Source organism: Balearica regulorum, chromosome 22 (genome assembly GCF_011004875.1).
Source record: "Balearica regulorum gibbericeps isolate bBalReg1 chromosome 22, bBalReg1.pri, whole genome shotgun sequence".
Classification (NCBI taxonomy): Eukaryota; Metazoa; Chordata; class Aves; order Gruiformes; family Gruidae; genus Balearica; species Balearica regulorum.
This window is the reverse complement of record NC_046205.1, coordinates 7,719,643-7,745,836: the sequence shown is the minus strand read 5'-3', so window position 1 is coordinate 7,745,836 and position 26,194 is coordinate 7,719,643. Positions and strand designations below refer to the sequence as shown.

At 54.2% G+C, this 26,194-nt stretch overlaps 1 protein-coding gene across 2 annotated transcripts; it reads left to right on the top strand.

Moving 5' to 3' along the window:
* Nucleotides 1-293: 293 nt before the first annotated feature.
* Nucleotides 294-26,194, top strand: RNF19B (ring finger protein 19B). 2 transcript variants are annotated; one of them, XM_075773729.1, is made up of 10 exons: nucleotides 294-378; nucleotides 14,127-14,819; nucleotides 19,424-19,629; nucleotides 21,277-21,421; nucleotides 21,895-22,057; nucleotides 22,721-22,835; nucleotides 23,358-23,498; nucleotides 23,812-24,019; nucleotides 24,813-24,944; nucleotides 25,426-26,194. In XM_075773729.1, the coding sequence occupies exons 2-10, from the start codon at nucleotides 14,245-14,247 to the stop codon at nucleotides 25,892-25,894; spliced, it is 2,154 nt and encodes a 717-aa protein (XP_075629844.1). In that variant the 5' UTR covers nucleotides 294-378; nucleotides 14,127-14,244; the 3' UTR covers nucleotides 25,895-26,194. The 2 variants fall into 2 exon arrangements, with proteins under 2 accessions (XP_075629844.1, XP_075629842.1); XM_075773727.1 differs by lacking the exon at nucleotides 294-378 and having other exon boundaries at nucleotides 11,306-14,819.

The following is a 26,194-nucleotide window of genomic DNA, read 5'->3' as shown; positions in this document are numbered from 1 at the left end:
CCACGGCTTCCCCCAAGGCCGTACTGGTGTCCCTGGCCTTTGCCCGCCGCTGTTCCCTGCTGTCACCCCATCCTTCCCGCGGTCTCCGGGCTCTTTGGGAAGAGCTCCAGTGGGGGATACCAAGCGAGGCCCTGGGAGGTGGAGGACCAGAGGGTGGGATTCCCCCTCCTGTCACTGTGGCAACCGTTGGGAAGGGAAGCGGCGGGGTGTGATGGGGAGGCTGCGTGGCATGGAGGGGTGTGATGGGGAGGCTGCGGAGGCAGGGCTGCGCTGACATCACGCCGGGGAGGTGGCGCAGAGGGAAGGGGAGTGGGAAAGGGAGAACCAGGGAGACTGCGGAGGGGAGAGCGCTGCATCGGGAGTGGGCTCCAGGGTGAGGTAAGAGACGCGGCAGGGGTCAGGGTGGGCTCTGCGAGCAGCTGCGGGATCAGAGTCTGCCTCGGCATCTTTCTGGCTAACGTGCTGATGTGGGATGGCTCTTGGGCAGCAGCAATATTATACAACAGCCTGGCACAGCAGGGCTTGGTTCTTAGACAGTGAGACAGGGTCAGAGCCTGGCTGGCTGGTGCAGAAGCTGCAAATGCTTTCCCCCAGGATACCAGTGTGTCACTGACTCTGTGCTGGGAAGAGCCAGGAATACCTGAAATTCCAGGATGGGCTAAAGGGAGAAGGGGACCAGAGTTCCCTTTTGGGATTAGAACATAAATCATTAATGAAATGAATTAGAAGTTTGGAGACCTGGTCCCCCTGAGCTGCATCTAGCTAGTAGGAGTCTGTACGCAGAGCTGGTGCACTGGGACTGAGCCCAGCAGTGTGCGTTTGGGGTAGGAATCCTAAACTACACATTTCCAGCAGCCTCGGCACTTACCCTGCCTGTGCAGGAAGCAATAGTTCTGGGGAAGGCACCCAGGCGCACAATTATTGCCGGGAGTTCTCTGGATGTGGATCTTGGGGATCTCCAGACCTGGAAGGCAAAATAACAAAGTCCTTGAAAACGGCTCTGGATGTCGTATTGCCTTTTAGCGTAACGGTTGCATAATGGGATCCGATCTGCTAGCGGAGAGAACAAGGGGTGGCGGTCACCTCTGTGCCCCGCAGCATCCCAGTGGTACCCATGTGCTGTGCTGGCCCATGGCCCTGGGTTGAATTTCATCTCTCTTCCTAATCCAAAAGCTGGGCTCATTCTTGAAAAAGCTGGTGGGTTTGCAGCTCCGATTCCACAGCAGGGACTCCACACCTACACACAGGCTAGGCAGCAGTGCCCTGCCGTATGTTAGCAAACTAGAAAGCGAGTTCATTAGCACCCACTCCATCTGTGCTAACCTGCCTTTTGCCCGTCAGGATCCTCAGTGTGTATCTGACTGAGGAAAGTACACCTGGGGTCAGAGCCTGGTGCTGGTAACCCCTGCGGGTGTCAGAAACCAGTACTGGGGTGGAGATGAAAGAAGCACAAAGCAGAAACTCAGTAGGGCTGAAGAAACCTTGTTTGAAATCCAAGACCAGGGAGAGGCCGATGCTCCTGTCACAACCGTTTTGTTGAAATAACTTTCACGTTTCCTGTGTTTCGCATGTCATTGAAAGGGCTAGGGGCAGCAGTGGCGCCGTGGAGAAATGCGGCCAGGAATGCTTGAGTGTACGTGAGAGAGCAGAATCGCAGTGAGGAGCGTAAATATGGTGTAATCAGGGAAGGCTATTGCTGCGAGATGCACGATCCTCCCCCACGAAGGCACAGATGCTGGGTCTATGGGGAGCGTTCGGGAGTGGCCCAGGGTGGCCATACTGCTGCTTGTTTTATGGTAACTCTGCAAACAGCATCGGCTTGTGCTGCTGTGGGGGACTTCTGTGGGTGCAATGGGTCAGAGGGATTTAGGAGCAGGCTGTGGCCGTGTCAGCCAGGTGGCTGTGTGGCCAGCTGTGTTTCATGACGTGGGCAGGCAGGGGAGGAGAGGACCTGCTAGCAGCCCTCTGTGCCAGCCCTCAGTGCTGCTCAGGGCAGCTGTGCCGGGAGGGAGCCAGCTCTGGATGGGCCCAGGCACTCCCAAACGAGACCTTGCCAGGCACGGCCAGGCTCCCGGGAGCAGTTTGGGAAGGGTGCGGGGAGGAGTTAATGCTGCTTTTCTGCAGCTTCAGTCCCTGAGGTTGCAGTTCTGCATGGCAGCTAGGACTGCTTCTAAGTCATGTTTCAACTTGATTTTTTTCAAGATTATTCAAAACTTAGTGGGCGAGTGGCACCAGGACCTCCTTCAAGCAGAAGGGCCAAGTCAACCCTGCTAGTTCTTGACCTCCTCTGCTGCTCAGCTGGCTCTCCTTGCTGTTCCCCGTATACTTGCCTACACTGCAAAAGGGATGGTCATGTGAATATTACACAGCCTGGCATCTGCACATCAGCTGAGTCTCTGACATGCTCCTAGGGCCTTCGTGTGGTTCTGTTCCACAGCCGTGCTGTATTACCTGCGCCTCTGGTCCCTACCATAGTCTATCACTGCTAGATATACAGTAATATAAAAATACAATAAATGGGAACTTGTGCTCTGCTGGGTGTTGGTACCTAGCCTGCCACACAAACCCTCCTGGGAAAAGAGGGCTGTGGAGCTGCCAGCCTCTGCAGAGGCTGGGGCACCCGCTGCCCTTGTGCCAGTGCCCAGAGGGCCCTGGGAGCTGAGCCAGGTCCTGTGGGACACTTGAATCCTTCCTGTTCCACAGTCCGTCTTAGCCATGGCTCGGCTGCAATGAATGTTTTCCAATTCCTTTGGCAGGGGTGCACACAGGCACTTGCAGGCGCCTACCTTGTGTTTGTTTTCACTCCTGATCTGGTACTGCTGAGAGCAGGCAGCGCTGCAGCTGAGTCAAGGAGAGCAGGCTGGGGTGTTCCCATGCTGCCTGGGCCACCCTGGAGTCCCCTCTATCCTCTCCCTAAACCCAGGCTGAAATTTCCTTCTGCTGAGGCAGCCATTTGTTTAATAGCTGAGGTTACTTGAGTAATCAATAGTTCTCTGGTTGCCAACAGAAATATTATCCCTTTAGCTAAATCAGCATCTCTATCTTTGTTATAAACCCGGCCTTATCTCTCAGCTCTAGGGGGATCTAGGTGCATTCCCAACCTACCTGTGCAGAACCTTGCTCCTTTTTTTTCTTCCTGCCAGCGTTGCTTTTTCCCTCTGAGGTTAAGCAAGAAGGGCTGGAAGCACATGGAGAAATTGCTGGAGCCGTTTGAATTTCTTCAGTCTCAGCCCCTCTCTTGGCTCTGCCCCAACAGCTCATTCTCTGTGCTTGCTTCTCCAAGGCGGGCGGTGAGGACCGAGTCAATGGGATCTTCATGGCCAAGGGCATTGCTGATATAACTCCCAGTCCACGGGCTCTGGGAGAACTTGGCTCAGCAGCTGCCAGCAGAAGAAAAACTGTTCCCATCACACAGCAGGACCTGTATCCCAGAGAACCAAGGCTGGAAGACAGGGTGCCCATAGAAAGGCTCCATGGCTGCAAATAAATTTTCCTTGCAAACAGGCAAAGGCACCAACTCCCTGGAGCTGGATCTCAACTGGTTCCATCCTGGGCAGCCAAAGGCTGGGCTGTGGCTCTGGGCTCCAGTTTCCTCCGACTGAAGGAGGCCACAGGGTTTGTTCTGCTGGGGCAGTTGATGAAACACCCTTGCTGTGCATTTTTAGCATCTCTGCACATCTCTCTTATTTCCAAACCAGAAAAGGTCACAGAGACCGAAGAGAAACCCACTTCCCTCCTTCACTGGAGCTCCTCTTTCTGCCTCGCACATGCTTTTGTTGCCATCTCTCACTTGCCAAATGCAGGAACAAACACTGGGGTTTGGCAGAGCTCAAAGCCTTGGCTTGTCGGATGGGAAAGAGGCGTTCTTGGTCCTCAGCCCAGGGACAGGGCTCTGCTCCACGTCCACTGCCAGGTTCTCCAGAAATATCAGTGCTCATCCCATGCTGAGAACACTGTTCTTACATGTCTGGGGATGGGCAGCACCCCTGGGTGCTGGGCTGTGAATCCTGCAGGAGATCTGTGGAAAATGGGTGGGAATAGCTGGAACAGGACCCAGAGCTATGTGATCCCCAGCATGTTGCTGTGGCTAAGCTGCACGTACAGTGGGAAGCACAAGAGTCAGCGTTGCCTTGAGAGGCTCTTCCCCAAATATGCACGGCAGCAGGGCTGCAGGGAAGGGCAGAGGGAGGCCGTGGAAAGTCAGACAGTCTCTGCTTTGTTTAAATAGGGCTGTTATTGCCAACAGTTGCCCCCTGAGAGACTGCAGGGCTTACGCTGAGGAGGAATCCTGTAACTCGGAGACAGCTGCGAGGCACCTGGCAGCTACTGCACTTTTTCGGGTGCTCAGGGGAACTGGGATGGCAGCCTGGATCAGAGAGGGCAGGGCTGGGCAGATGAGAGATGGTCAGAGCTGCTGCCTCCCTGTTAGAAGGATGCTGTGGAACAAACAGCAGGGCCTGATTCCAGAGAAGCATTTGAGGTCTCAGTGTGCACTGATCGCCCCAGAAACATCCTACTCAATTTTCTGCTGTGCACAGTCCAGCCTCCTCAGCACAGGGGCTAGTTTGCTTAAACACTGGCTAAGGCAACCCACAGATGAGATCAGCCCCAGAGAGGGAAGAGGGTTTCTCATAGTGATGGAGGGGTGAGGGAGAGGAGGGAGGAAGAAGAGGAATTTCCTGGCTGCGGTAAAGGTGGGCTCTGCTGGAAGAGAAGTTAGAGAGAATGGGCTTGTGGTCATGGCATCGGGCTGGGGGGAGGAAGGGGTGGGTCAGCGGCAAACCCGGGCAGAACAAACCCCATTCACCTCTCCATGCTGGCCGAGGAACAAAGGACGCACCAACCTACAGCTCCCCTCTCCCCCTGCCCACCTCGTTCTGCTGCAGAGAGAACAGAGCCCTGGGGGAGCAGCCCTGGACTGAACAGGGCTGAGGGCAGGGGCTTGGTGACCCGGGGTCAGCCTGGGGAAAGAACATCTGAGATGAGGGAACCCTGATCAAGCTGATTTTCAAAGTGAGATGCTCATACATTTCCCACCTGGTTAGTGCTGGCTCAGCCCTCTGGAAAATGACACCCGTTTTCCTTGCTGCGGGGCCAGAGGGCTGTGCTGGGAGTGCTCTGCTGCTCTCCCGTCCCGGCTGCAGGCGGGAGGTGCTGCTGGCAGGGTCCAGAATCACTCTTTCCCTGTTTCACAGCTGTTGCTGGTTATGAAAATGGGAATGTTCCCCAGCCAGTTCTCGGCAGGAACTGCCCTTTCCAGAGCTGACCGCATGGGCCGTTTCTTCCTCTTCCCACCTCCTGACAGCAGTCACAGATTTGGGTACATTCTAGTCTTGGTGAAGCACTGCCCTTCCCTGCTCCTCTTCCTCACGTGGCGCACAGGAGAGGCCTGTGGCCTGTGAAGGGTGGGATGTTTGTTCCTTGGCCTCGGATCAGTGCCATTCTTGAGCCAATCCTCTTCCCAAAGCACAAAGAAAGAAATGAGAATCACTGTGACCAGTCCTGCTGCGGGGATTTATACCCCAAGCTGTCAGTCTGCAAGTAAACCTTGTTCGAGCAGAAAGATGCCGACACCAGGTACCGTCCCTTCTCCCCACAGCGCATGATGGACATCACACCTTGCAGGACAGCGGCACATCGTGGCATCTTGCAGGAAAGCCATTATTTGTTGTCACATCTGATGCAGAGGCCAAATGAGTGTCCACAGCGTGGACAAGGGAACACAGGGCAAAGCTTAGCACAGACAGGAAGGAAGCAGGCGGGCTTATCGCTACTGGAAGCTGTGGGCATCCGAAGCTTAGCGAGATTTGCAAAGGAGTCCGGCATCTTTGCAGGCAGTGACACTATGCAGAAGTTACCACCGACTGCAGTTGCAGCAAGGTAGGAAACCCCAGGGTTCAGAGCTTAAGCCAGTTTCTGAGAGAAAAGAGCAGAACTAGCAGGAAAGGGAAATGACTCCACGCCGGCTTACTGGCACCGGCCCTGCAGCAGCCAGCCTTGGCTACTCAGAGGACGCTGACGGCACAGAACCAGGTGGATTCAGGCCACGTCCTACCCAGCAGGTTGAGAGTTCCTTGGAAAGCCCAAATGGTGCAACTGAGCTAATTCAGAAAGAAGTTGTCTGGCAAATGCTAAGGTCAGTCTGAATAACTCCTTCCACTCTCTCTTCCAGTTTTGTTGTGTGGTGAGGCAGGAAGCCGAAAACTCCCTGGGACCCCAGGCAGAGGTCGGAGACCAGGCGACCGCCCTGGTTCTGAGTAACTGATGAGTTCCCTGCGCTCAGTTCCCTCCCTGACTCCTAATGGCACACGACAACAAAATTTCCTTGCTCTTTATTTCAGAGCTCAGGGAAAATTTCTGCCATCAGCACTGAGTGAAATAAAAAGTTGGTAAATTCAGGAGGAAATGTGGCTTCACACAGCAAGGTGCTAACCTTTGGAATTGTTTTGAGTTGATTAAGCCAAATATGATAACTGGCTTGGAAATATCCCGATGGTTTTATGACCTTTAGTAAAGTCTGTACTTCTGTACCCAGACAAGGGTCACCAGACCACTCTAAGACATGACCAGATCCCCACAGGGGGATAAGGAAAGAATTCCCTTCCTGTCCTTCCCCATCTTGTTGTAATTGCCATTGCTCGGTTTTTGTAAAGCACAGGAATTCCTCCCGGCCAGAGCAGCATGGCTGGAGCACTGAGTACCCCCCACGGCCTGTTCCCGTGAGCCCCACTTGGGTATGAGAATGATCTCTGCGTTACAGCACTTCTGGAGGTGCCGAGGTGGTGTCTTGGAAACTTTGCCCCCGAGACAGAGTGTTACTCAGGGGAAAGAAGTACAACATCTGTGCCCAGGAGCAGCGCAGGGGTTAAGTCCCACGCTAACGTTCTCCCAGACGGTTCTGAAGAGACCTGAGAGATTTGTGTCTCTCCCCCCAGTGGCAGTGACCTCCTGGCAAGCAATGGAGTGTGGATGTTTCTCTTCCACTGCCAAGATGAAAACAGTCCCTTTTAATTTTTCTTATTTTGCTTTCATTGTCCTCAGCCCCAGTGCAGGGCTGTGAAGGTTGGGTGGTGGCTTTAAGAGGGTGTTCTTTCACAGTCACCTACCCGTGGCCGTTGCTGAAGGGGCTCCACATAAGGAGAGACCCTGCTGAGTGGAGTTACGCTCTTGTCCTTGGAAGTTCCACTGAGACCTTTCTCTTCCCAGGTATTAGGTGGTGCTTTGTGGGATGGAGGCTCAAACCTCCTCTGAAGCCAAGGAACCACAGGGACAGGCTTCAGCCACCACCTGCCCATGACAGCGGGTCCCTCTGGTGCTCAGTTCACTGGAGCCTTCTCCCACTAGCAGGTCAGTGCGAGCAAAGGATTATACCCTGGCAACAGGGACACTGCAACATGCAGGCCCCAAAACTGCAGCGCCTGCTCCACTACACAGCAAAATAGGTCGTGCATCAGCAAATGAAAAAGGACAGATGGTGTCTGCTAATACAGCTTAGTTTATGGCCTGCAGGATTAACTCACTAGTTGTCATGTCTGCAGAAAATAGGAAATGGGTGGGTCGGGTGGAGGAAACGTGTGGTGTGCCCAGCCCTACCTGTGTTTGTAGGATGCACCAGCTGGGAAGGATGTCAGAGATGCTGTGAGGTTTTGAGATGCTGCTGAAGAGCTGCCAGTGCCTCTTTGGGGGTCTGGGCACTAGAGGTAGTGCCTCATACCAAACCTTCCCATCCAGCTCTGCTTCCCACACTCCGGCTGCAAGGGTCAGCACAGTGGGGAGAAAGATGCTGATCCATGCAGGGACCCCCAGCAGAGACAGGGACACCGTTTGTGGTCTCTGTCCCCCTAACAGCTCTGCTGGAGAAGCCCACAGCTTCCTGTCCTGCGCCAGCTGCAGGACAGCCTCCAGTTCAGCCTTTTGAACTCCCAAGCGCCCACGTGTCTGCAGGAGTGAGACAGAAAGCTGAGGCAGAAGTCTCAGGTCTTTTCAATGCGTTCCCTGTGACACACTGTTCTCCTTTCCTGGAAACCAGGCCAGTGCCTCACTCTGTTCTCCTTGCAGAAATCGAGCCCCATGCCAGTGCTCTAGCTTCTCTGCATCTGCTCTCTTGAGGGCAGAACGAACCCTTCCTCAGTCCTCCTGGAGATTTCACCTTGATCCTTGCTGCCTCTCCTGTGGCCAGGTTTGCTCACATCCTGCAAGATGCTGAGCACCCCGAAAAAAAGCTGCCATCAGGCAGTGAGGAGAGAGGACAGCCTCCAGAGCCAGCGCTAGGTTCCTGCCCCATCACGCCATCTCCATGCCTCTTGCCGGTGGCACCTGGCTCTCCCCACTGAGTGCCCGGCCAACGCCACCCCTGCACAGTGTGCCCTGGACAGGCAGCTGCTTGCTGCCATCAGAAGTGTTTGTCACCCCCACCTTTTTCTAGCCACAACCAGCTGTCACAGGCACTGGGGTTTTCTCCAGTGACTAATTTGCCTGTGTTTATGCCAACACCAAACACATAATTGTCTGTTTAACAACTCGGGTGAGGAGTGAGTCTGGCTGCTTCCTCGTACTGTAGGGATCAGACCAGCACTTTCCTGATGGCAGCTCCCTACTGTGCTAAACCTTCTCAGTTATAAATCCCCTGTCATTAAGGACAGCGGGTCACCAGTAAGAGTGAATCGAGAGCGGGGATCATTGGTACTTGTATCGCCAAAGCTGTACAGTGAGTGTGCAGGACAGCAGGTGTGTAAAGAAATCAGAACAGCCTGTGCTTTCATTACAAAAGGAAATGCTGCTTTTGTAGAGGGGAAAAGCATGTCAGATTACTATTATAAGTTATTGCTTAACGGTCCCTACCTTTACGTCATTGCTGAAGCAGACGGTAGTAATCTCTGCGTCCGTGTTCGGGGTCTCCTTTCAATGCACGTGTGTCAGCGACGGGGCCGAGCCCGTGGCCCTCCTGGCTGGAGGAGACAGGATGGTGAGCTACGTGGGCATGCGAACCTCCAAGTTCTTCCCCCTCAAAATCTCCTCACCTCCCACTCTTTTATCAGCTGCTGACAAGACTTGCCATGTGTGTAGGCGGCTCCCAAGCTTACAAGACGATTCCCCACTCCCCCCCACCTCCATCCATGGAAGCATTCAGAATTTCGAGGAGGGGGAGCGCAGCGTTCCTCTGTCTGCAGGCCTGTTCTGCAAGGGACGCGCGATGCTTTCAGAGAGCTCCGTGTGGTATCTCTCTCCCAGGATTTCACATGACAGCATCTTTCCCGGAAAGTCACAGCAGGGAGTGGAAGATTGCTGTGCTGTGCATGTGGGTGTTAGGAGGGAGCAGAGTGGGATGGGGAGATGAAGGGGAGAGGAGGTGTAACCGCAGAGTAAACCAGAACAATCCTCTTGGAAGAGCCTTGAATTTCTGATCCCAGGGCTCCCATCTCCTGCCTTTTGCTCTTCATTTAAAAGAATGTCAATCCTTGTTAAGTCCAGCAGAGAAAAAGGGAGTCAGGCAGAATCATCTCTTCCGTCCCTGAACACATCTCAGGGGACCACGAGAAGCAAACAGAACATGAACTAACTAGATCAACCCAGAAAGTGTGTGCAGATATGCACACTGGGGAGAGCCCTCCCCAGCCACTGGTGTCTTCCCTGGAGAGACATAAACGGCCGTTAATGACATCTCCGTCTGAGAAATGATCAGAGTGCATGTCATTACAAACCAGTGTTTCCCCAGGGCCCTGGCAGAAAATGACCCCAGTGAGATTCAGTTCTTGAACACACAGCTGCTACCTCGTGAATGCAAAGCATCCCGCGCCACAGATCTCAAAGCTCTCAGGGTTAAGCTTCACTGAGCCCCTGTGACAGACCACGACTGCCATCCCTGCTCTGCACACAGGGGAGCTGGGGCTGCGAGGAGGAGGAAGGGAAGCCCACGTGCTCCTGGCATGACTTTTCAAGGCAGGGAGCCAGGACGAGAACCCCCCCATTGCGCTTCTGAGAGGTTTAACAGTACCTTTGTGCTACTGGGGTCTGTCTGTCCCTCTCACATCCGTCTAGATGCTGTGACTACAGCAACCTCTCAGGTTTGTCTGCAGGGCGTCACAGCACCTCTGCCCCGTGGCGGATCCTCAGGAGATGGACCCTTGAAACTGTCATCTGCATTTTGGCACTGGTGAATCCTCAGGCATCTGGATCCCTTTAACAGCCCTGGCTGCTCCACCCGAGCAGGGCCAAAGGTCTCAACCTGCCCAGCGAGACTGGAGCTGAGTCATTCCAGAGTGCCTCTGTCTGGCACAACAAGGAAGAATTCCTGGTGTAAAGCTGTTTCCCTCCTTCCCCCATTTCATCCTGTCTGTGGCTATTTCAGAAAGCAGCAGCATGAGCTGGATTTTCTCTAAACTCCGTCTGCTCTGAAACACAACCCATGAATGACCACCCATCCCTGCCTGGGTAAAGAGGGAGGAAACCCCGCGGAGACCCATGTACTTCTGGAGAAAACAGTCTGTTCCAGGGAGGGGTTCACACCTCGGTGCCAGAATGACCTGGAGGTTTCAGGCAGATTGAATCTTTGCGTGTCCCGAAATAGCTGTTTCAACATCCCCCTGGCGACCTGCAGGCCAGGGACGAGCAACAGGCAGTTATTCACCATGGCTGTGCTATCTGAGTAACCAGGAAAGGGAGAGCAGGCAAAGGGGACGGGGTAGGAGCCAGAGTTTCTATTTTATCGGCTGCAAACCAAAGCCAGCGTGCCTGCCTGCCAGCACCCCACCGCAGTAATATTCCCGGCCACGGCACACCCCAGTCCCTCCATGCAAATACTCCCAGTCTGAGAGCTGAGTTTCACAATCTCTTCCCGGCAGCCAGCCTCTGCTTTCACTCTCTGAATTACGAAGGGGAGTTTTCATTACGTCACCTCTTCGAGGAGGCTCTTCCTCCTCGAAGCCAGTGACAGAGCTGTCACTCTGCTTTGCGGGGGTTTTTGGAGTGTGGGTGGCTGGGGTATTTCTCTGGAAGGTGGCCCTGTGTCTCCCAAAGGAAGTTCAGCCCAGCCCAGCGTCACCCGCTGCTCCATCCAGGCTGGGAACGGCACCGTGGTGCCTGGACAAAGCATGCCCCGCACCGCTGCTGGAACCCTTCCTGGAAGATACGGCACTTTCAGGCGGTTTTAAAAGTCGCCTGTGCCAAATCCTGCCCTGATTTAAGCAGCGGGGTTGGAAGTCAGCAGTCTTCCAGCTTTCTGCCAGCGTAAGCAAGAGCAAATTTGCCTATCAGAGCTGGGATTTGCAGAGCGGTTCACTGAAGCGTTTGAATTCTCTCCCTTTTTGTTTTTGTTGTTTGTTTTTTTTTAATCTTTTCAAATATCCCTTAGATAAACGGTCAGACTGGTGACGGTTTCCCTGCAGCCCCAGGGAGGAGCTGAGCTGATCTCACTCCCAATCCGGTGACTTTCCAACCAGCCTCTTTCCTCCCCTCCCTGGCAGCCCACTTCCGTGCCCTGTCCTTCCCAGCCCCAGCTCCTGGCTGGGTTTGGTTTTTGGTTTTTTGGTTTTTTTTTCTCCCCAGTTTGAATCAAAACAAACTGCTGGGTTCAAACTGCTCCCTAGTCAGGAACATGCTGAGCAGGAGCCTCTGCTCCTGGCAAGGGCTACGGAAACTCACCATGGAGAAACACCTCGGCCATGGAGAACTTGTTTTCAAGTAGATGGTATGTCTGGACCACGGCAAGGTCAGGACAGTTGGAAGTCTGTCTCCGAGCTCCATAAAAGCACTGAATTCCCTTAAACATATAAAGACCAGCAAGAGGTCTGCACAGCTTGGGAGCAGGGCAGATGGCTCTGAAGTCAGCGCGAGCCCCTCGGATTTACCCTGGTCTCCCCCAGCTTTGTTTGTATCATGATTCCTCATATAAGGGAATGAAGAGTCATTTCTGCCCCATCAGCACGTTGCGAGCTGATGCCTTTCCCAGGGACTCCAGATGGTTTTGCTCTCTGTCTCTCTGCGTCTGCGCTACTGGAAATTCAGGCCTGTCTCACATTAGCTTTTGAGATGAAACCTTCCCACAATTAGTTACAGTCTGTGCTCTTGCGCCGCAAAGGACGTAGGGCTGAGCTGTCAGAGTGCTGTCTGGGAGATCCATCCCACACACAAGTCCTGTTCAGGTTTCTCTATTTCAGTCAGGAGTGTAATTTTTCTAGTGAAATCATCAAACCAAGACAGTCTCTGCTGCAGATGGGTAGCGACAGCCATTTAAAGATGCCTCATACCTTGCCCGTTTCAGACAGGAATAGCTAATTTCAATATAATCTTGTTTTATACCGGTACATTTCTCCTTTCTTTCTCTGGTCTTCTTTTCCCACTAGTGAAATTGGGAGAGGATCCTTTTGTGTGTCGGTGCATTCCGGGGGCTCCAAACGAAAGGTGTCAGAGAAATGCTAAGCATCTTCACACCTGCCCATGACCTGCCAGGGACCGGAGCTCAGCAACTCACACCGCTCAGGGGCAACGCGCTCCACAGACACCCTTGTAGCATCCCTGCCTCTCATGGAGCAGAACTGTTTGGCTCCCTTGCTACGTTAGCGTGCTGATAACAGGGGTCTTGATCCCAGGCGGGAATTTAATACTCCGAGGCCAATTCTAAGTGTGGGCCAAAACTTACAGCTGGGCCAAAGCCGTGTGTGTGTTGTGGCAGGAATGCTGGAGCACAGCAGAGGTGAGGGAGAGCTGATAAATGTCTGGGGAACATAAGCTCTAGGGAAGGACTCGGGTGCAGCAGGCATCTCGGGATAAGCATTAAGTGAGGGTGTATGGCAGGCACAGAATTAATGAAGAAAAGCATAGGGAAGGTAATGAGAGCTGAAGGGTGTTTGGAGAGGAGGAAGCTTCATTTGGGTGCTCTTATGCAGGTGATTTACTCCTCTGTGCCTTCATTCACCCATCCATCAAATGGGGACGTGTCATCATTATCTCTGCTGTACCGACAGGCACGGGGTCTTTGCCTACAGCAAGTCAGGCAGTGCGAGCGCAGAGATCCAGGTGCTTTTGACTGTCAGCCTGGGTTGGGTTTGCTAAACCTTGTTCTCCATCCCAGAGGCACTGAGCAGGGCCCTCCGCAGCCGGGAAGGAGCCTGGTAATAACTATGCAAATAGGCTTTGCTGAGAGAAATGATTTCAGGAATGGCGATAGCTGGAAGACAGTGATGAAGCCACACTTGTCTTGTCACATGAATAACTACAGCCTGTCCAGTCAGGAGCTGAGAGTCTACAGGGAAAGCAGCCCCTTCTGTGCTGATTTAACATGCACTTCATAGACGCAGCAGATCTTTCTGCTTCGCCTCCCCTGCATAGTAAGAGGCAGTGTCCTTCCCGTGAGCTTATCTGCCTTTCAACAGGAGATGAGGTTGGCAGACCCCCGTGGGCACAGGGGAACCCTGGACGGAAATGGAGGCTTTTAAATTTCTGCATGACTGCAGCGAGAACGTGGGTCGTAGTGTCAGTGCCTCTGTACGGAAGAGGCCAGACCCCGCACTCGGGGAAGGGTTCATGGGTGAGTAAATCTCCACATGACTCTTCACACGCATTACAAAGGAGGGCCACACAGTGAGGGACAAGACGCCCAAGCAGGATGAATGCACTCAGAAGGGACTCCTGTGGGTATAGACCCCCTTCTCCACCAAGAGACACCTTAAAAAGCAAACTGCCTGGGGGGAACAGCCCCCCCAGGCCCAGGAGAGCACCAGGCCCTTTCGTGACCCTCCATTAGTGCCAGGCCCGGGACGGAGAGGAGCCCCGGGCTGGGCGAGGCCAGCAGGCTGGGATGGCCCACTCCGGGTGGGCAGCGATGCTCCGGGCAAGCCCTGCGGCCCGTTCGGTGCCAGGCTTTGAAGAGGGGAGCGCAGCGGTACCGCGCTACCCCACGCCACCGAGGTAGTTCAGAGCCACTTGGAGCACCGCTGCCGGGGAACGGGAACGGGAACGGGAACGGGAACGGGGCCCACGCCCTTCAGGCCTGCCTGGGGGCGCTGCCCGCAACCAAAATGGCGGCACGGGCGGCAACGCCCTCTGACGGGCGGGGCGGGGCGCCTGCGCAGTGGGCGGGGCGGGCGCGGTGCCGCACTCACTCGGCCCCGGGGCCGCTGTCGTTGCAGCGCGGCGGAGGCAGCGCCCGGTGGGACGCGGCGCCCGGAGTCCCCTCAGTCCTCGGGACGACCCTCGCCGCGACTGAACGCCGTCGACTGGTAACCAACCGCCCCGGTGCCGGCAGCCATGGGCTCCGAGCGGGACTCCGAGTCGCCGCGGTCCTCCTCCATCCACTCGGCCGCCGCCAAGTGCCCGAAGCCCGGCCGCCGCCGCCGCCTCTCCTTCCAGAGCGTCTTCTCCGCCGCCGCCGCCTCCGCCGCGGGCGGCCGCCGCCGTGCCAAGGCCGAACCGCCTCCCGCCGCCCCGCCGCCGCCTCCCGCCGCCCCGCCGGCCCCGCCGCCGCCCCCGCCGCCGCCCCCGCCGCCCGCCGAGGAGGCTCCGGTGGTCCCGGAGGGTGGCGGCGAGGAGGAGTTGGAGTGCCCGCTGTGCCTGGTGCGGCAGCCGGCGGAGAACGCCCCGCGGCTGCTGTCGTGCCCGCACCGGTCGTGCGGGGCCTGCCTGCGGCAGTACCTCCGCATCGAGATCACCGAGTCCCGCGTCAACATCTGCTGCCCCGAGTGCAGCGAGCGCCTCAACCCCGCCGACATCCGCCGCCTCCTCCGCGATTCCCCGCACCTCGTCGCCAAGTACGAGGAGTTCATGCTGCGCCGCTGCCTCGCCGCCGACCCCGACTGCCGCTGGTGCCCGGCCCCCGACTGCGGGTGAGTGACGGGGGGGCGCGGTGTCCCGGGGGGTGCTGCCCCCTGCGGCCTGGGGTGGCTCAGGGAAGGGGGGCCCCCACCCTGGTGGGGTGCTGCGTGTCCCCAGCAGGTCCTGGGACAACTGGGGGTGGCATCCTGCCTGGAATGGTCCTGGACCTGTGGTCCCAGTGGGGTGCTGCTTGTCCCCAGCATGTCCTGGGGGTGGCATCCTGCCTGGAATGGTCCTGGACCCGCAGTCCCAATGGGATGCCGCTTGTCCCCAGCACGTCCTGGGGGTCACATCCTGCCTGGGATGGTCCTGGACCCGCAGTCCCAGTGGGATGCCGCTTGTCCCCAGCATGTCCTGGGGGTGGCATCCTGCCTGGGATGGGCCTGGACCCACGGTCCTGCTGGGGTGCTGCCTGTCCCCACCTGGGTCCCAGGGCAGCACAGGGAGGGGTGGCTCACCCCCAGCGGGGTGCTGCTGCTGATACACACTTCTGGTCCTACCGAGTTCCACGAAGAACCCTCATTGCAGGTGTTCTTTGCTTGCCTGTCAGCAGTCTCTTCAGGACCGTTGATGGGCCTTGCGTACCAGAATGACACTCCGTCTGTCCCTACTACCTTGCTAGGACTTGACCTTGAGGCTTGTGGAAGTACAGACAAATCAAGTACGAGTGATAGGACTTGAAGGGGGTTTTAGCTGAGCCATTGTTTCCCTAATTTAAAAGAAAGCTTTTTTTTTTCTGCACAAATAGGAAGCGTGGAGTTTCCCGGCCGCATGTGTCGCTGCGAACTGTGGGGACAGTGCACGGGGACACCCTGCAGCTTCCACGCTGGGGAAGAAGGAACCGTAAACGGTCACTTTTTCCCAGTGAGGATGTGAGTGCATGGCACAGGAGTGATGTTGACTCATTATCCATTGCCTAAGTGAGGAAATGTCTGTCTATCCAGAAGTCAGCCTAGCCAGGCTCAATGACTTTATAGTTTTCTGTGTGTTGCTTTCATTTTCTCTTCTCTTTTCCTTCAGATGAACTCTGTTAGGTTTCTATTTGAGCGTAAGCCAAAGCTGCCTGGAAAAGGGCTTTGTTCAGGAAACTTAGAGAAGTGCTGTGAAGTTTAGCTAGAACTCAGCTTGGATTGCAGTTCTGGGTAGCAAGAACATGAAAGGAAAATCTGACTTGTAGTCATAATGGAAAGCGTGGTGGGAGGGAGGGTTGTGAAGATTTAATCAGAGCGCTGTAATAGCCTTCCTATGCAAATTGGTTAGCCTGGCTCAGGTTACCCATTTCACAGCCTTGTATAAGGGCTTGTTTCTTCAGAGGGCGATGTTAATAGTGAACAGCAGCTTTGCTCCTTTCTGAAGCAAAATCAAGTGCTGGATCCTGATATTTCAGTAGCGCTGGGGATAAGATCAGGGAGATAGAGCAGGTTATGCTGTCTGCAGAGCAATACCAGAGGGAATGCCCCTGCCATTAACCAGCTAGAGAAAATCCTGTTCCTGCTTACCGAATCTCAGCTCTTTGGCTGCTGTGATATTTATCCATGCTCAGGATAAGGTGTGAATGCAACGTACGTCACCAGGCTGTCTGGTTGGAAGGAGCCAGCCCCAGCGTGGCCTGGAGGGCGTTGCCTCTTTGATAGTAACCCAGCCTGAGTCTGATCCAACCATTGCTTTGGGGAGTTTGGGCAGACTGGTGTCACACACGGCTCTTTGTGCGAGCAGCTGCCTCCTCCCCGATTAGCTGGTTAGCAGGGTGAGCCAGGCGACGTGCACGGGTGTCCTCCTCTGAGCTGCCCGGCAGAAGCAAGAAGCGACCCTGGGGCTGTCGGAGACCGGGCAGCTCTCGTGGAGCAGAGCTGCTAGTGCTCTGGAGCACTCGAACAAAGGCTGTTGGAATCAGTCCTCCGGCAGGGAGAGGAATTAGTCACCCTATTCATTCTTCCCAGCCAGCTTGTGTTGCTGTGCTGATGTAAAGTCAGGGTATGAATTATTTACGGTGGGCTTTCCCACCGTAGTAATGCCAGTGAACCGAGCCGGAGCGGGAGCGTAGGGCTGGGGGCACGGCGATGCTCGGTGCTGGGTGTCACCCACCGCCGAGGTGATGGCAGTGAGGGGCTGCTGGGCGGTGGCGGATGAAACCCCAGGCGTGTGGCACGCAGCATCCTGTGCCTTCCACGCGTACCGCAGTCTTTCGTAAATGAAAGAGCTGGGCTGTGCTGCCGGGGAGGAGGAGGAGGACCAACACACCACCAGTGCGCGTTGCCATGGAAACACTGGTCAATTGATGCGCCATCAATCGCAATACAAATCATTTTCTATGTTTGCGGCTTTGTGGGGTTTTTTTTTTTCCTCGCTACAATCAGGTGGCATCGCTGTCTAGTATTCGTCACACTGCATCTCTCCTAGGAGTTTGGGAGAATAACAGAACCTTTAAAGAAATGGAGCTGTGTAGGCTGAGCTGGTGAATGAGGCTGGAGGCAACTGATGAGGCTCTGACTCCTGCGGAGCAGCAGGAGGGGGAACGGAGGGAACTCGTGGCCATCCAGGGAGTGGGCTGGAAGCAGAGCTGTGCAATTCCCGGGGTCTCAGGAAGACACTCGCTGTTGTTGCTGCCTGGGGAAAAGTCAGAGTTTCCCTTTTTGTCTGCTGGGGTTGAGCCTGGAAGGGGCTGTTTAATGCAGCAATGTGTCCGAGGTTGGGTGAAGAGGGGGCATGCGTTGGTCCAGATCCTGTCGGCTAATCCTAGGCACGTTGCTTCAACAGCCTCTGTCTAGTTGACTTGAATTCGGAGATGTGTTATTCTTTCCCTGATAGACAGCTCTGTAGTTTGTTTCCCCACAAACTTGGGGGGCTTGTTCATTATATTTGCCACTTCAGCTCTAGGAATAAAATATAAATGATGGGAATTTTCATTTCTCATAGGATTTGCTCCAATGTCTAAAAAAAACCCCACCCCTGCATCTCTAGTGAGGGGTTAATTTGGAGCATGGGATTGCTTAATATATTACACTGAGCTTTCCCAGCCTGCTGTTAGGGTTTGAAATAGCAGTGTGTCATAACACAGCTGGTCAGATGAAGCTTTTGTTTTTGCCAGGGCTAGGTCTTCGGCTGTATGATAGTGGCAGGGTAAGGATGCTTAGTGGAATCTTCCCTAGACAAGATGCACAGGAGTCAATGTGGGTCAAGTTTCTCCCCCCCAAGCCCCCAGGCCATCTGTATCCCATCTCTCCTCCAATATTGGCTTCACGTGCAGGAGCGCGCAGCCGTTGATGCACGCGGAGACACTGTAGTCGTGCCTGCCGGCCCTGCGCTCGGCGCAGAGACGTTGTTTCTTTGGCGATTATGTTGTACCCGGGCAGGATGAAGTTGCTCGAACTCCCACGGGATATGAATCATTGTGGTATGACACATTCAGTGGTTCTCACGCTGCTGCCTCTGAGAAGAGGCAATACAACTTGAGCTACACAAGCTCTAAATATAAAACCTTAAATAGGAGTTATTCTCCTCTGACCGCTAACAGAAATACTGAGGATGATCAACAAAAATATCCTTTGCCATACTGGTGTCGCAGAACTGGAAGGCACTTCTGGAATTGCTCAGTTCAGCCCTTGCCAGTGGAAACAACCTCATCCTTGATGACCCTAAGTCAGCTTTCCTACAGCGGCGCTTGGTGATGCTGCTTAGGCTTGTGTACACAGCACGCTTCCTTCTGGAAGCGTCACACTGCTACCAGAAAAAGTGAGCTGGTTGAGCATCCCGACTGCCCTCCCTCTCTTGCACATTCAGTTGTTTTTACTCAAGTTTGGGCTTACTCCGGAGGCAGAGCATTGTTCTTCACTGCTCATTAAAAAAGGAAATTCTGTGGAGATCAAGAAGAGCTTGCTTCCTGAGACAGCTGCACATGCAAACCCTTGTTTTTCCATGTTTTTTAGAATAGTTCAGTTGATAGAAGTGCCCAGGACAACCTCAGCTTTCCTAGACTCCTCCAGGCCATATTACATCCACCCCTGTGCCTGTCCTAGGGAAGCGAGGTGTGTGTGTTTAGCCACGGGTGCCTGGAGAGAGCAGCACGAGCCCGTCCTAGGAGCCCGAATCGGCGGCAGCAGCAGCAAGCTGTTAGCAGGGAGTACTGGGCAAGACAAAGCTGCTCTGTCTGAATTGACAGTGAGAACTGCCCGCAGTTATTGAGGAGAGAATTCAGTGTTGTAAGCTGTCTGTATAAAAGGTATCTGCCCCAAGTAACCCAATTAGCACTACTTAATTTCAGGCCCTGCAGTGCAAGCCACAGGACTGGAGAGAGCAGGAATTTGTCTAGCGTGCAGGCTGCTGCTGTGCGGACAGCCATCAGAACGGAGCTGAAAGAAGTGAGATGGGAGCGGTGGGCTGACCGCCTGCTTTGCTGACCTGCCCCGCGGGGCAACGGTGCCGCAGGCTCCGGGGTAAAAGGATGCGTCGCTTGGCGTAGCCTGAGGTCTCACTGCAGCAGCTCTTCAACCAGCTGCTTTGAGCAGAACAGCTCAGGCAGCGATAGCCTCCTGGGCAGGCTGGATTAAAAGGATCACCGGACTGACGCTTGATGACTTTGTCTTTTGCTAATTCACCCGGTGTCTTCCTTCTCCAGTTACGCGGTTATTGCCTACGGCTGTGCCAGCTGCCCCAAGCTGACCTGCGAGAGGGACGGCTGCCAGACGGAGTTCTGCTATCACTGCAAACAGATATGGCATCCCAACCAAACCTGCGACATGGCCCGCCAGCAAAGGGCACAGACGCTCCGAGTACGAACCAAGCACACGTCGGGGCTCAGTTACGGACAGGAATCCGGGCCGGGTATGGATTCACGTGGGTTTTTTGGTTACTTGGTGCTGTAGTTCTGCCTGTGAAGCTGAGAAAGAGCCACCTGCGTGCCAAACCCCCTCCTGTGGAAGCAGGGGGGGTGTTAGTGCCCTGTGAGGAACGCTGCTGAGGGTCTCCAGCAGCCACGGGTGAGGACAGCTGTGAAGCTCAGAGTCATTTCCCCTTCTCGTACATGTTAGAACAAATCTGGCGGGCTTCTCCAAGAATGCAGAACAGATCAGTAGGTGACGACGTGCTTTAAGTCCTTCCACGTCACGGCACCTCCCCTCATCCGCCCCAGCTAGGCTTGTGGCTGTTTTGATCTTGGATGTTCTTGCTTCTTGCTGATCTAAACCCTGAACAAATAGGCGCTTTTTAGCCTTGCAACTTCAAATTTGTCTGCTGCGGTAGTAAAAAGTAGCATTCATGCCTAGCTGAGTGTGGGGAGCCTCGCTCTGTGCACTGTTAGGTGTTAGTAATGTCAGGTACAGAAAAAATGCCAACCCACAGACTCCTACACTGCCTGGTAGGAGCTACTGTGTCTGTTGAGTTAGTGTTCATTAAAAATAACTGTATTGACTCTGGAAGTGGGCAGTAAGGCCATTTCATGAAGTCCTGCCCTACCCCCAAACAAAACACCCTACTTCTCCTTCTGTATCAGGAGTTAAAATGTTAATACACATCCTTCCAACGGAGCCATTGTGGGTGGTTCAGAGGTGGCTTAGTGGTACGTTGAGGTTCAACATGCTCCAGTGAGAGGGCCCTGATAATGGACAGCACAGATACTACCACAGCCTGCGATACATACCAGCAAGTAAAAATAGTTTCTGAGTTTTTTTCACCCTTTTAAAGGAGATCCCTGCCAGGAAGAGCTTAGCACTTAGCCACTGAAAGGGAGGTTCTTGAGACAGTGGTTTTTCCCCACCCCATTCTTGCTGGATTCAGTTTAGTGATTAATAAGGTGCGAGCAGATCTCAGCAGCTGGATTTTATATTGTCGAGTGGTGCAGAAGCTGCCAGCAAAGCCCTGAACCACCACACCGCCATTGCGTAACTGCGATCAGATGACACTTGAATTAAGGAAGAGATGAAGGACGTTTATCCTGCTCTGCCAGCAGCAAACTGGGGACTGGACAGCCTCCGCGCCGGACTGCCATGTGCGGCTGCAGACCTGGTTCCCCTTTTGGCTGCTTCTGAAGGGCAGGTTTGGAGTTTCTCCGATGCCTTGTTCTCCCAAGTGTTCTGTCATTCTTGGCCCGTGAATCACCTTAGTGGAGCAATTTAGCAATGGTTTGTTCTTACACTGTTGCCTTGGCTAGCACAGGGCAGGTAGGACTTGTTCCCAGCATTTAAGCATGTTCTGGAATACATCCCGTTCGAGGCTAGAATGAGCTTTTAACGTGACTGTTATTCTCGGCCCTGCTGTTTGGGCAAATGGCTTTGGTGGCATCAGCCTCGTCAACGTTATCTTCTTGCTCTAAAGATAAACTAAAGATACTACCACCCCGCTTTATCTGTGATTAGTGAAGGTGTTCTGCCCGCACAAAAACCAAGGGTTTCAATCCATAACGAGAACCCCCTCATTGATTCTTCATACTCACAGCACAGAGTCCAACTCGATCCCATGCTTTTTCCCCCGTAGCTGATGACATCAAGCCATGTCCGCGTTGCAGTGCTTACATCATCAAGATGAACGATGGGAGCTGCAACCACATGACGTGCGCGGTGTGTGGCTGCGAGTTCTGCTGGCTGTGTATGAAGGAGATCTCAGATCTGCATTACCTCAGGTGAGGAGGGGAGCGGCACGCCTGCATTCCTGCCGGTGGGATGGGACGTGCTTCTCTGAGGCTGGTTGGAGGAGTTCACTTCGTGTGTTGGCCTTTCATCCTCCTGCCTCTCCAATTAGTCAGCAGAATTTCAAAATTTTCTTCTTTCTGCCCCAGAGCTGAACTTTCTTCCCAATTTACAGTATAAGGATGTTCTTCCACACCAAGAAAAGCTCCTCCTTATACAGTTGTGTTTGAGAGCTCTTGGCATATGGGGTGCTAAACATAGGCCTGGTAGTGTGATAATCGCCTTGATGAGCAAATTAATCTTGGGGGGGGGGGGGGGGGGGAAGAAGGAAACCTTTTTTGTGCTGTCTACACAAACTTGTTCCTAAGTTTTGGGGTTTGTTCACGTGAACAAGCTGAACTTGGGGTTCTCAGGAACGCTTGGGAACTGCTGCGGTGCTAATGTCATTTCCCTTCCTTTGATTAAGCCCCTCCGGCTGTACGTTCTGGGGCAAAAAGCCATGGAGTCGTAAAAAGAAGATTCTCTGGCAGCTTGGCACGTTGATCGGTGCTCCTGTAGGCATTTCCCTCATCGCCGGCATAGCCATTCCTGCTATGGTCATTGGCATCCCTGTGTACGTTGGGAGGAAGGTAAGTGTGGAGAGCAGAAGGCTGGTGCTGAAGGGTTTGGGGTGTTCTCTGTACTTGAGAAATGTAGAGCTGATACGAAGGGTGGATCTTGTCACAGAACCAAAATTCAGCTATCTCTTCTAAACCTTGTCTTATCTTTTGGGCTTTGTGTGGGGTTCAACCCACCACAAAAGGGAAGGTGTTGACTGATAGCCCTTCAGGCTGAAGTCCTCTCAAACGCGTTTTGCATTGCTCTCGTGCCTCTGCCTTGAACCAGGAGCACCCAAGGAGAAACCTGGTCCCTTTTTAACGTATGCTGCGATGATGGGCTCTATGGGACAGTGGCTGGACGCTGAGCATCACGCTTTGGCTTGCATAAGTCACTCATGTTTTGATGCTGACCTGCTGCCCCAAACTGCATGGTACTGTTGTGTGTCTGTGCTGATAAAGAGGCGTTGAGAGGGAAGAAATGGCATGTCAGCACTATATTTGTAGCTTCTTCTTTTTCATAAACACAGACCCACTTGCTAGATCTGATCTGCAAGGAGATCAGTGGTCAAGATGAGGTTCTTCAAGGGCTAATGCAGCTGACAAGGCTGTAAAATCACAAGATTATTAATGTCTTCTGCTGGTGGTGGCTCACGACCAGGCTCTTTTCTCATCTGGTGCTTCTCCTTCCATCAGATCCACAGCAGGTATGAGGGAAAGAAAACCTCTAAGCACAAGAGGAACTTGGCCATTACTGGTGGGGTCACCTTGTCTGTCATTGCCTCTCCAGTCATCGCTGCTGTCAGTGTTGGTAAGTGGGCACAGTCCCTTTCCCTTCTGGTGGGCCAGTAGTCACTGAGACAGGTGGGTAGCCCAGCCCTGTGAGGTGGGGGGTGGCCAAAGGACACTTTGCAGGCTGCTGCTGTGTGTTCTGGGCACATCCCTCCGTTTCACATCCAGGCTGCACGTCCTCATGGGCTTGAGTTGGCCTGGAGCCACCACTGGGCTTGTCTGGAGCACCAGTTGCCTGTGCCACAGCCCATGGTGGAGTCCTTGACGCACGGAGCTGTCTCTTATCAGCCACCAAACCGGTCCATGGGTGGCTTGGGGGTCCAGCTGAGGCTGGCTGTGCTCTTGGGGTTCCCTCATTCTTCACTGCAGCAGCACAAGCCAAGGGCTCCTCCGCCGTCTCTCTGCAAAGTTGTGAACTAGAACCTGTGTTAAAAGCAGTGCACATATAACTGAAAGAGTCCCTACCCCAACGAGTCCTTTCTGTCTGCCCAAGCCAGCTCAGCCTTAAGCTCCTCTTAACTCAGCGCGCCCTGCCCTCCAGGTATCGGAGTCCCCATCATGCTGGCTTACGTCTATGGTGTTGTGCCAATCTCGCTGTGCCGAGGCGGCGGCTGTGGAGTTAGCACCGCCAACGGAAAGGGTGTGAAAATTGAGTTTGATGAAGATGATGGACCGATCACAGGTAATGTGGTAACTGGGGAAGGGGGTGAAGCAAGTCCCTGTCATTGCCTCTTGTAATGAAATGGTTGGGGGCCTTAAAAGCTCCCAAATCTGAACGTCTCTCTTTACCTGGGTTTGGCTAGAAGCAGTTATTTGCTTCAGTCTTCTGCTGGTGATCGGCTGTGTGGCTCTCAGAGCAAACTCTCAGCTCTTCCTTGCCCTGGACGAGGCAGGGAGGCAGTCTGAGATGAAACACGTGCTGTCTGACCCCCAGCGCCATCGCAGCTGGACGGTTCCCTTGCTGATTCCAGTTCCTGTGCTGTCCTTCCCTGCAGTGGCTGATGCGTGGCGAGCCCTGAAGAACCCCAGCATTGGCGAAAGCAGCATCGAGGGGTTGACCAGTGTGCTGAGCACCAGCGGCAGCCCCACCGATGGGCTCAGCGTGATGCAGGGCAACTACAGCGAGACGGCCAGCTTCGCCGCCCTCTCGGGCGGTACCCTGAGTGGCGGTGTCCTCTTGGGAGGCAAGGGGAAGTACAGCAGGTAACTGAACTCATGGGCACGGCGAGACAGGGGTGGAGGCTCCCAAGGCTGGCGTTGGTTGAGGAGGCTTATTTTGGGGAGCTCTTCAGGACTGTGAGCGGTCCTTCTTTGACTTGGGAGTCACGTCCTAGTGTTTTTACTTCTTGCTCTGTTGTAGCATAACCAGTCTCAGCAGACCAGGCTACTTCTGGAGTCAGTGCTAGGCTGGTTCTTGCAAGGAGAACAAAAGATAAACAAGTTTCTGTCCATGCTGAGCTCCTTGAAACTGCAGAGCTGATGCTTCAGATTAATTGGGAACAGTGCAGAGATGCTCCGTGGCCTGCTTTAAAGATCTTCTAGTCCTCTTATCCCAGCCTAAAGGTTTTGATGTTTCCTGTTCCCTAGTGGCCTATAGCAAGCAGGGTCACTGCTTTCCAAGTCAGGAGGTTACATCACAGTTTTCCTCTAAAGTTGCCTGTGAGTCAGTTTGCTGGATAATTAGAGACACGTGTTGATGTGGCAGCCAGGATATAATCATGGCTGTGCGCTAGATCTGTGGAAATCTGTTCTTTGTGGGAATTGCGTGAGTCATAGATATAAACACAACTTCACCTTCGTCATGGAAAACAGAATGGGTTTACCTGAATGGAGCCAAAAATGAGACTAAATGGGAGGAACCGTTGGGGTTAAACTCTGTCATGCCAACCTGCGCCAGCACAGAGGGCCTCTTGCTTTCCCATGAGGAACAGTGATGCCTTGGTGCCCCTCGGGGACCATCTCAGGCGTTTCTGAGGAATCCTCCTTCCTTTTGCAGGCTGGAAGTTCAGGCAGATGTCCAGAAGGAGATTTTCCCCAAAGACTCAGTCAGCTTGGGGGCTATCAGCGACAACGCCAGCACTCGAGCCATGGCTGGTTCCATCATCAGCTCTTACAACCCCCAGGACAGGTAGGAGGACAGGCGATGGTGAGAAGAGTGTTGGTAGTGGGTGTCCTGGGAAAATCTGTGCTCTGCAAGGTGCTGCTGTGGGTGGGAGGATGACTGTAGTTGCACCAGCCCGTTCTTCTGTAGCAGGGGAGTGGATTGATCCTTTTACTCGCACAGAAGGACTGGGGACAATTTGGGAGCAGCCTCCATGGGTGATGTGGACGCTGAGGAGGGGAGCTGCAGCCCAGGACCCTCAAGGTCTGTTCCTGGCTGCTCACGGGGACTCTGGTGCTTTCCCAGTTTGGTTCCTGGCTCAGCCGGGGGATGATGTAGGCTGCTGTCGGGAGGACTCAAGGAGAGCAGCGAGTGGTGGTGTTCCCCAGATGCCGTGGGGTGGTGAGCAGCATCTTGCTCGTATTTGGGAAGCGTGATGCAGTGCGCGGTGGTGACCCAGTTGAACCCAGTAGCTGTACCCAGTAACTAAGGGTGTTTGTTTCTGCAGGGAGTGCAATAACATGGAGATCCAGGTGGACATCGAAGCCAAACCGAGTCACTACCAGCTGGCCAGCGGCAGCAGTACGGAGGACTCTCTGCATGTCCACACCCAAATGGCAGAGAATGAGGAAGAGGAGGAGGAGGAGGAAGAGGATGGTGAGCAGGAGCAGACATGCAAACACCAAAGCTGTGAGCAAAAGGACTGCGTTGCCAGCAAAACCTGGGACATCACCCTGGCCCAGCCTGAGAGCATACGGAGCGACCTGGAGAGCTCCGACAGTCAGTCGGACGACGTGCCAGACATTACCTCGGATGAGTGCGACTCCCCCCACTCTCAGACTGCAGCAGCCTGCCCGCAGACCCCCAAAGCTAGAGGTGCCGAGAGCCCAAGTGCCCACCTGAGCCACTGTGCCCAAGCCGAGGGCTGCAGGCTGGATGAGATAGTCAAACTGGAGTGCATCGAAGCCAGAGTATGAACTGGCCTCCTCCTGAAAAGCACACTTGCTGTCGTTGCATCTTTTGGGGCAGGGTTGTGTCCGTGTTGGCTTCTGTTTGCGATTCTCCAGGCAGCTCCCCAGCCTCGCCTCGGGGAGTTGCTGTTTCTTACGTGACAAAAAAGAAAAAGGAAAAAAAAAAAAAATCCCCCGCCCTCTTTTTGTTTTAATTTATTGGTTCAAGCTCTGTGAGATGTGTAAGAGTGTAAATATGTACGTGTGTCTGTATGTCTGCAAACATCCTAAGGGACTATTTGAATAAAGACTCTGGTTGTCATTTGA